Below are 10,152 nucleotides of genomic sequence, written 5' to 3'. Positions count from 1 at the left end.
AGGTGCCGGAAAAAGCCGAGCGCCCCCACCCGCAACACACACCCCCGCCTCCGGGCCTTAACGAAAAGCTCCGGAGATTGCCGAAGGTGAACGGGAGATGGCGGGAACTCCCGAAGAGGGCCGGGGAGGTGAGGAGAGGACGAGTCCATCTAAGCGGGAGAAGGGGGGAGGGGGAAAGCTGCGCAACTGAGCGCGCACGGGGAGGTCCCCAGGCCGAACGACGCTGTCACGCGGGGATGGCTCTGCGGAAGAGACACCTCGAGGTGGTTCTGCCGTGGGGTCGCGGGCGTGGGGCCGCCGGGGCTCTCCGGGCGGGGGAGAGGATTCCCTGTCGTGCCCCCCCTCCTTTCTCCGTTGGACGTGCGAGCGGTGCGGGGTGCTGCGCGGCGTTCGCGCGGGCCGCCAGGGGGTGCTGTCCCAACCGTGAGGCGGTGGCCGTGGCGGTGGTGGCGGGATGGTGGAGAAGGAGGAAGGCGGCCCCGGCGGCATCAGCGAGGAGGAGGCGGCACAGTATGACCGGCAGATCCGGCTGTGGGGGCTTGAGGCCCAGAAGCGGTCAGTGGGGCTGGGGCCTGCGGGGGAAGCCGGAGGGGGGGCCTAGAGAGGCCGTGGTGCTTCTGGGGACCCTGCGGCCTGTGAAGGACCCTTTAGGAGCTTGTGTGGGGGCTATAATATGAGAGGGACCCTGTAGGAGCTTGTTGGGGGGGTTGTATAGGTTACTGGAAGGGCTGTGCAATATGGGGGGGGCCTTGGAGGAGCTTGTGAGGGGCTCTGTAGGGGCATGGAGGGGCCCTGCAATGTGAGGAGGGCCTTGGAGGGGCTTTTGGGTGGTCCTGTAGGGGTCTGGATGGACTTACAGGGGCCCCACAGCCTGTGAGGGCCTTGGAGGAGCTTGTGTGGGGCCTGTAATATGAGAGGGGCCTTGGAGGAGCTTGTTGGGGGGGGTTGTATAGGTCCCTGGAGGGGGCCTGCCATATGGGGGGGGCCTTGGAGGGGCATGGAGGGGCTTCTGGGTGGCCCTGTAGGGCCCTGGATGGATTTAGAGGGGCCCCACAGCCTGTGAAGGACCCTGTCGGAGCTTGTGGGGAAGTCTATAGGGCCCTGGAAGGCCCCTGCAACGTGAGGGGGGGCTTTGGAGAGGCTTGTGGGGGGCTCTATAGAGCTTGGAGGGGCCCCACAATGTGAGGAGGGGATTGCGAGGGCCTTGTAGGGGCCTTGTAATATGAGGGGGGCCTTGTGAGGTTGTATAGGAGCTTGTGGGGGGCCCTATAGGGGTCAGGGTGGGCCCTCTAATGTGAAGGGAGCTTGTTCGGGGGCTGTAGAGGCCTGGAGGGGCTTGTGTGGGGCCCTGGAGGGGCCTATGGGGTCCTTTAATGTGAGGGGCTCATATAGAAGCTTCTAGGGGCCGGGGTGGGGGCCCTGCAGTGTGAGGGGGGGCTTGGAAGGGCTTATGGGAGCCCTGCAGTGTGAGGAGGGCCTTACAGGGGCTTATGGGGGCTCTGTAGGAGGTTGTGGAGGGCCCTGTAGGAACTTTTGGGAGCCTATGGGGACCACATAGCATGCAGAAGGGCCATGTAGGGACTTCTGTGGAGACTGTAGCCGCTGCAGAGGGTCCTCAGGAGCTTTGTAGGGGCTTCAGAGAGGGATCGGGGGTGGGTATGTAAGCATGTAGGGTCCATAGGGGTCTGTGGTGTCTCTGCCCAATCTCCTGTGAAACTCGGGCTTAGCCAAACTTGCTGTAGTGCACATTTGGGTGAAATTTGTGCCTCCTGGAGTTGAAGATGTGGGGGAAAGAGAAGAGGAAAAAAAAAAAAAAAAAAAAGAAAAAGAAAAGAAAAAAGATAAATGGCTTCTGATTCATTCCCAGCTGGAATTTCAAAGCATCTGCTCCCACTTGCTGGTTCCTGGGTCTTTCCCTGGTAGAAACCCTCTTGCTCAGCCCCCATTTTCTCTGTAAGGGCTTTTTTTTTTTAGCTTTCAAGTTATTTTTTGTGGTCCTTTTCTGCAGGCTGTCCAGATTTCTGCTCGTTCCCAGTTTCTTAGGTATTGCCCGGGAAGCAGCAATAGGGTTTGTTCAGGAGAAAGTGGAACAACCCCAAAATGTGAAGACGAATGTAATGATGTTGCTGGGTGCAGATAAAAATGAGCGTGAAAATAGGCCAAAACCACATATGAGTCTGTTTAACAGCCCAGATTATCGCTCGGTGCTGGGTAAACTTGATTTTGTCAGAAAACTGATACAGACTAATCAATAACAGGCTTCCAAGGCCAGGGGGGCCAATATCTAAATGATAAAAGGCAAGGAAAACACATCAGTCAGTTACTTGGAAGACTTAAAAGTTGCACATGCCGTTTTGTGCTGGAATAAATATACACAAAAATGTATTAATTTCTGATTAATTATAAGTTATGCACATCCCGGTGCAGCTCCAGCCCTCAGCCCTTTTGGCGGGCAGGGAGGCTATTAGGAACCCCGAAGCATGCGTTATAATGAACCTGCAACACACCCCACACCCCCCCGCCCCGCCCCATTCGCTGAAAAGCAGCACAAGACTTCGGTGTTACACCCTGTTTCAAAGCTGCAAATGTTCTTTTTTTCTGTGAATTTTACTGAATTACTCCTAACAGCTTGTGCGTTTCTCTTTTTGCTTCCAAATTGTGTTAAACCTGCTTTTTTCCCAGGTAGGGATGCTGAGGAGCATGTTTTTCCTGTTCAGCCATATTTATCTGCCATGTTTGCCCTCTGAGCACTGGTTCCCCTTTGCCCCAACTCTTGGGGGATGCTCCAGGCAAGCCATTAACGCTGAGTGTTTCTGCCACAGGTTGCGAGCTTCCCGGGTGCTGCTGGTGGGGATGAAGGGTCTCGGAGCAGAAGTGGCGAAGAATCTCATCTTGGCAGGAGTTAAAGGCTTGACCATGCTGGACCATCAGCAGGTGAGAACCTTGCAGCTTTGGTTAGCAATGCTTCCAACCACTCCCGGTGCGGTATGGTGCCAACGCTGGAGGACTCGCTCGCTGCTTTTTAGGATAAATATTCTGCTAAGGGTGGAATTACTCCATTTTGGGGCATGTAGAGTTTGCATTTCCAGTCATTTGCATAGCAGCTAAATGCCAGGCTCTGCTCCTCCACCGGCTCTCAAGCTGGGGGGCTGAACCATAGCTTGCCCTTTTGATTTCTGGATGTCCTTGGGTGCTGCATCCCGCTCTGAGAAGCCAGCTTATTTTGGGGGACACATGGCTTTGGCACTCTCCACCCAGCCCTGTTGCATCTATCTCCATTGGGACAGCCCCTTCCCGTATTTATCTGGGGCTGGCAGGCGTGTATGAAGCAGATGTGGGGCTCAGAGCTCCTGCCACAAGTCTCATGGACCCCAGAACCCCTAAACAGACTCTCTGGTGGGTTTTAATTCCTGATCCGGAGCTTTGTGCCCTGCGGCAAACATCGCTGGCGCTGGCTGAACATGTTTCTCACACAAGCGTAGCCTCTAGGTCACGGCACGTCGTCTCCTCAGGCACAAGAGGGAGCTGCGAGCTTGGGAGCAGGGAGAAGCAAGCAACGAAGCTGTGGGGGATTGAAGAATAGTACAAAATAACCAGAGATTTTTTTCCTCCGGTTATCTCGCGATGAGTTTTCCTGTGGCGAGGATGGCACCGCTTAGCTGTTCCCTTTCAGGTGTGAGTTCCCGCTTGCGCAGCACCCACTGTAATTCTCCCTGGGGACTTTTCCCACTCTGCCTGAGTCCGTGGGAAGACTCATCTCTCCATTTTCTCCTGTTTCAGGTTTCCCAAGAGGACACACGAGCTCAGTTCCTCATCCCTGTGGGTTCCTTAGGCCGCAACAGAGCCGAAGCCTCGCTGGAGCGGGCGCAGAACCTCAATCCCATGGTGGACGTAAAAGCTGACCCCGAGAGCGTGGAGAGCAAGCCCGAAGAGTTCTTCACCCAGTTCGACGCAGTACGTGCGGCGGGGGGAGAGAAAGGTCGGAGGAGAAGAGGCTTGCTGACTTATTACTAAGTCTGCTCACTAATTGCTCTTTTATTCTGATTGTGTTAGCACCTGAGAGCATCTATCCTTGAGCCGTGGGCAGCTGCCTGCCTGTTGGCATGAATTTTTGTGCTGCAGTTACAGGTTGAGCTGCCTGACTGTTCGCAAACGGCATCTGTTCCCCTTCTGGTCTGCTCTGTAGGTCGCATCAGGCAGCGGCTGCCTGCTGCCTGCTTTTTTTGGGCGCGATGTGGCTGGTAGTTGTAGGAACCACAGCCAATGCGGCTTCCCAATTCAGGGTTCCTGCCGGATGGTGAAAATCTGGCAGCGGCTCTGAAAGCCAGGGGAGGAGGAGGAGGAATGTATCCAGGTATTGCAGTTCCTGCGGATCAGCTGCCTGCTACTGCCTTTTCTGCCTGACTGCAGGGTGGCAGGAGCTGTTGAGAACGTAAAGCACTGATTATAATAACGTGGCCCTGTGGGAAGCTACCCCAGGGTACGTATCCTGCTCCGCTCCCAGGATAGACAGGCCCTGAATTTTAAAAATATCCGTATTTAGCTTTGTCCCCCAGTTCCCACCAAAATTATCCGGAAATGGGATGCCATATCCCCAGCCTTCTAATTATCCCCAGAGTGGAGGCTGCTGGAATTAGCCAGTGTGAACAGGAGGGGAAAATTGATAATTACACCAAGCGGTGTGCCCTGCTGTGCATGAAACAGCAAATCTACCTGGAACCTTCCCCACTGCCCCAGGAAGGCAGGGAAGATTTTGCACACCTCTAATAACCCTGCAAAGAGGAAAACGGTGGGGGTAAATGTTCAAATTTCTGCCTGCAGGTCTGCCTAACCTGTTGCTCCCGTGATGTTATGGTGAAGATCGACCAGATTTGCCACAAGAACAGCATCAAGTTCTTCACCGGTGATGTTTTCGGCTACCACGGTTATATGTTTGCTGACCTCGGGGAACATGAATTTGTGGAGTGAGTCGGGGGGAGCGGGTGGCGAGACGAGTACTGGCCCCGCAAGGGCATCAGTGTTTCAGCTGCCTTCACCCACTCGGGGAGGGTGCCTGTTTCCAGGAGATATTAAATCTTTAAGAGTCATAAAAGACTGTTTGCTGCTGAGCAGCACGAAGGAGGATTGTGGTTTCTCAAAGCGAGCTCAATTTTTTTCCTCTGTAGAGAGAAAACCAAGGTTGCCAAAGTCAGCCCAGGTGTGGAAGATGGGCCTGACACCAAAAAAGCCAAACTTGACTCGGAGACCACCATGGTGAAAAAGGTGAGTGAATAAAAACCCCACAGAGACCTCTGAGACCCGAAGCGTTTGGCTGAGGGAGAGCCAGAGGGGGTTATCCAGGCAGCTCGGCTGTGTTTTAGCCACAGCAGGGTGGGTTCTGTAGGCTTCCCAGGTGAGTTTTTGGCATCTCACCAGCTGGATCTTCACCCTGTGCTGCTCTTCCCTCCTTGCTGAAAAGGAGACACTCTGGGATGGCCCGTGAGAAGGTTGGGGTTTTTTTGTGGGAGGATGCCCCACCCCCCCTACCCCGGGTGCTCCCACCTCACTGCTATTTTGTTTCCTCTGTGGCTGTACAGGTATAAAGCACTTTTATACTGGTTTTGATGGGGGAAGGGGAGTTGTAACAGCCATAACTGGGGGGGCTCCGGCTTTTTGTGTTGCAGCAAGGCCATAAAAGCTGCATTGTTGCTGCTGTCAGCTGATAGCTGAGTTCCCTTTAAGTGGGACTCCTGAAGGTTTTCCATGTCTGGGGGGGGGGGGGGGGGGGGGTGGAGGGAGGGAGCGAAATCTGCTCCAAAGCAAAACCTTTTCACATTTAAATGCCTCTGGCCTGGGCATTGTTTTGGTCTCCCAGCTGGAAATTTAACGGAGGAGTGGAAATCCCCTTCGACTTTATCTGGCTATGAGGAGAATGCGAGCTGAGCCAGCAGATTAACGCCCTTTTGTGTCCCTTTTGCTGCACCCCCCCAAACTCCCCCCCCACCCCCCCCCACCCCATTGCTTAGAGGGTGCAGCTTCCCCTCAGAAGGTCTGGAAGGTCTGGGAATATTCCCTGGATGCCGATCGAACCAGCTGTCACCCTCCTGCGATTTGGAGGCGGGGGCTGGAGGGGGGTGATTCCGAGCGCAACCCGTTCGGATACGGCAAATTCCTCCAGATCCGTTTCTGAGATGCCAGAGCCTGCGTGCCGAGAGAGGGCCGGGGCTCCGCCAAGCCTTTCCCCATATCTACGGGAGCAGGCGGGCTTCACATTGGCAAGAGTTTCAAACTCCCTTGTTTAATACCTCTGAGGTATGGAGCCAGTTTTTCCAAAGACTCTGGAGTTTACGCTCAGTAAACCCCATCCTGTCCTAAGCTGCGACATTGAGGGCTATTAGCGTTACCTTAAAAATGTTTTAATTAAGAGAGCGGCTCGCTGAGACATCCTCCTGTCAGGTTAAGCATTGCGGAGACGCAATCCCAAGGGTTTTGCGCCTGGACACTAAAGTCCTTGTGCGAAGAGGAGGGCAATCCTGCTCTCCTCCTGTCTCCCTTCTGTCCCTATGTGAAAAAAGATGATTATTTTCTTCTGCCGCCACCTGGCTCCCGTGCTTGTCCCCGCTGCCGTGCCTAGCTCCCCTTGCCAAGCTAAACGGGGAGGCGATGTGGGGAGGGGAAATGATGCAGGCGAGAGCTGTCCGCCGCAAACGAGTGGCGGTGTGCTGTCCTCCCCGTGATGATGATGAGGAGAAAGTGCCTTTTGTTTCCCCAGCCTTGGCGTCACCATTTGCTTACTGACCTCATCTCAAAAGGGATCCTCATGCGATCGAGGGAGCCTCGTGCCATCAAGACGGGGTTGGGGGGATTGGTGCTGGGCTGCTTTGCTGGGGGAAGGGGGGGGGGGGGGCTTTTTTCCGCCCTTGTGGCAAAGGACCCTCCCTGATCCACGAACTCTCCTCTCGCAGCGTGTGGTTTTCTGCCAGCTGAAGGAAGCCCTGGCCGTCGACTGGAGCGGGGAGAAGGCAAAGGCGGCACTGAAACGCACCACCCCAGATTATTTCCTCCTCCAAGGTAAGTCCCTGCCTTTTAATTCCACTGCTTTTCCCTGCCAGCAGTGGGAAATTCGGCTTCAGCTGGTCACCGCACCAGGCATGTGCTCCCCTCCGTTTCTCTCAAATTGCCAGCAGCCCTTTGGATGCACGCCGGCACCTGAGAGACGGCAACGGAGTGACTCTCTCTCACCCCTTTCTCCCAGTGCTGTTGAAGTTTCGTACAGATAACAGCCGGGATCCTTCCCCCCAAAACTACACTGAGGACTCGAAGCTGTTGCTCCAGATCCGCCATGATGTCCTGGAGTCGCTGGGGGTCAGCACCGACCTGCTGCCGGATGAATTCGTCAGGTGTGATGGGAAGCTGAGTGCATCACCAGGGCTTCGTTAGCCATAAATCGCTCCTTTTGCACTGGATTGCCGGGTGCTGGAGAAGCTCTGGCACCTCCCGACACCCGTTTCACCATGAATCTCACCGGGAGGATGACAGTGGTGACCTGAGTCGCTGCCTGCCCCGTGTATCCTTGCTTTTCCTCTGGGTCATCCTCACTGGGGATTAACGGCTCAGTGGAGGAGGTTCACTGCCTTCCCCGAGGCCTTTGGTGCTGTGGGCTTGATGCCAGGCCAGGTTCCAGCAAACTCCACTGGTGGGATCCTGAGCCATCCCAGCTGGCTCCGCTGGGACCTGAGGACCATGCTGGTATAGAGAAATTCCCCCCGCCATCCCCACCACACGTGTCCTCGCAGTGATGCCAAACCCCAGTGTCAACCCCGGGAGGGTTCCTGGCACATTCACCGGGAACTCCCCATCCCTGCCTGCATGTTGCCACACGCTGCCCACTGGGAATGGCGGGAATGTGCCGTGGAGGAGGGGATGGACAACACAGGGCTGGCATTTTGAGGAGCTTATTTTTAGCAGGGTGGCACAAAGCATGCGAGGGGGACGTGCCGGCGTTGTGTCCCTGTCACCTCCGGCTCCCTTTGGGGGGAAACCTCGGCGTTTTAGTGAGACCCAGAAGCTTCTTTTGGGGGGCAGAACGCCACTTTTCCGGGTTTTGCCGGTTGAATTTCTTTTTCTTCCTTCCAGCTACTGCTTCTCTGAAATGGCTCCTGTCTGCGCAGTGGTTGGAGGTGTCCTGGGCCAGGAGGTGGTCAAGGTAGTGGTTGTGGTTTTTTGGGGGGGCTGTAGTGATGCTTGGGGAGGGTGGGGGGGTCTGCATGGCACACGCTTTCCCCCCCGCCCCCCCAAAAATTCCGTGTTCCCCCCTGCCCAGGCCCTGTCCCAGCGGGACCCCCCCCACAACAACTTCTTCTTCTTCGACGGCATCAAAGGCAACGGGATCGTGGAGTGCCTGGGGCCCAGCTGAGCTCGGGGCAGGTTTGGGGGGGTGTCGAGCCACCCCCCTTTTGGTTTGGGGGGGTTGGGATGGTACCCCCCCCTCCCAGTGGTAATGGGCTAAATTTGGGGTGCGGCTGGCACCCTGTGCTTCTGTATGAGGTTTTTTGGGTTAATAAAATCTTATTTCTAAAAAGTGGTTTGTTTTGGGGCTGGAGCTGAACTGTTGCTGGCTGTAGCATGTGTGGGGGGCAGGGGAGGGTGGGCAGGGAGGGTCCAAGTTAATGCTGGAGTGCCCCCCCCAACCCCTTGGACCCCCAACCTGTGGACCCTCACTGCTGCAGCCCAAAACCCCACAGCCCCCCAACCCCTGCAGCTCCCCAAACCTTGTGGATCCCCCCTGCAAACACTGCAGCCTCACATACTACGGCCCGCCCAAACCCCACTGAATCCCAGTGCTGTGGACCTGAAATCCTGTGGCCTGCCAAACCCCTGCACATCCAAACCCCACAGACTGCTAAATGCTGCACCCCCAAACCCTCCAGCGTCACAGCCCCAAACGTTATGGACCCCCAAACACTGCAGCCCCCCACCCGATGGAACCCCAAACCCCACAGACCCCCCCAAATGCTCTGGACCCTCATACACTGCAGCCCAAAATCCTGTGGACCCCCAAATCCCATGGGCTCCCAAACCTCACAGACCCCCCCAAACCCTATAGACCCCCCCCAAACACTGCAACCCCCAACCCTATACACCCACAAACCCTATGGACCCCCAAACCCTGCAGCCCCAAACCCTATAGCCCCCCCTCAACCCTGTAGACTCCCAAACCCTACGGACCCCCAACCTTCTGGACTGCCAAACCCTGCAGCCTCAAACCTCATGGACCCCCAAACCTCACAGACCTCCAAACACTGCAGCCCCAAATTCCATGGTCCCCCAAACTCTATTGTATTGACTTTGTGTGGCAAGGTTTTGTCAGCAGGGGGGTTACAGGGGTGGCTTCTGTGAGAAGCTGCTGGAAGCTTCCCCTGTGTCCAACAGAGCCAACACCAGCCGGCTCTGAGACGGACCGGCCGCTGGCCAAGGCCGAGCCCATTGGCGATAGTGGTAGCGCTTCTGGGATAACACATTTAAGAAGGGAAAAAAAGTTGCTGGGACAGACAGAAATGGCAGCTGGAGACTGTGAGAAGATGCAAGAGAAACAACCCTGCAGCCCCCCAGGTTGGTGAAGAAGGAGGGGGAGGAGGTGCTCCCAGACGCTGGAGCAGAGATTCCCCTGCAGCCCTTGGTGATGAAGACTATGGTGAGGCAGGCTGTCCCCCTGCAGCCCGGAGAGGTCCACGGTAGAGCAGATCTCCACCTGCAGCCCATGGAGGACCCCACGCCGGAGCAGGTGGGTGCCTGAAGGAGGCTGTGACCCCATGGGAACCCTGCGCTGGAGCAGGTTCCTGGCAGGACCTGTGGATCTGTGGACACAGGAACCCAAGGAGGAAGTTTTCTGGCAGGACTTGTGACCCCATGGGGGACCCCCGCTGGAGCAGTGTGCTCCTGAAGGACTGCACGCCGTGGAAAGGACCCACGCTGGAGCAGTTCGTGAAGAACTGCGGCCTGTGGGAAGGACCCACATTGAAGAAGTTCGTGGAGGACTGTCTCCCGTGGGTGGGACCCCACGCTGGAGCAGGGGAAGAGTGTGATTAGTCCTGCCCCTGAGGAGGATGAAGGGGCAGAGATAACGTGTGATGAACTGACCGTAAACCCCATTCCCTGTCCCCCTGCGCCACT

At 56.3% G+C, this 10,152-nt stretch overlaps 1 protein-coding gene across 3 annotated transcripts; it reads left to right on the top strand.

Moving 5' to 3' along the window:
- The first annotated feature begins 37 nt into the window (after nucleotides 1-37).
- Nucleotides 38-8,592, top strand: SAE1 (SUMO1 activating enzyme subunit 1). 3 transcript variants are annotated; one of them, XM_049796604.1, is made up of 9 exons: nucleotides 38-128; nucleotides 2,823-2,934; nucleotides 3,781-3,954; nucleotides 4,822-4,964; nucleotides 5,166-5,262; nucleotides 6,945-7,050; nucleotides 7,235-7,379; nucleotides 8,116-8,185; nucleotides 8,303-8,563. In XM_049796604.1, the coding sequence occupies exons 2-9, from the start codon at nucleotides 2,854-2,856 to the stop codon at nucleotides 8,393-8,395; spliced, it is 909 nt and encodes a 302-aa protein (XP_049652561.1). In that variant the 5' UTR covers nucleotides 38-128; nucleotides 2,823-2,853; the 3' UTR covers nucleotides 8,396-8,563. The 3 variants fall into 3 exon arrangements, with proteins under 3 accessions (XP_049652561.1, XP_049652562.1, XP_049652559.1); XM_049796602.1 differs by lacking the exon at nucleotides 38-128 and adding an exon at nucleotides 392-555; XM_049796605.1 differs by lacking the exons at nucleotides 38-128; nucleotides 7,235-7,379; nucleotides 8,116-8,185 and adding an exon at nucleotides 388-555 and having other exon boundaries at nucleotides 8,303-8,592.
- Nucleotides 8,593-10,152: the final 1,560 nt, after the last annotated feature.

Source organism: Accipiter gentilis, chromosome Z (assembly GCF_929443795.1).
Source record: "Accipiter gentilis chromosome Z, bAccGen1.1, whole genome shotgun sequence".
NCBI classification, from domain to species: domain Eukaryota; kingdom Metazoa; phylum Chordata; class Aves; order Accipitriformes; family Accipitridae; genus Astur; species Astur gentilis.
This window is presented reverse-complemented; position numbering and strand designations above follow the sequence as displayed.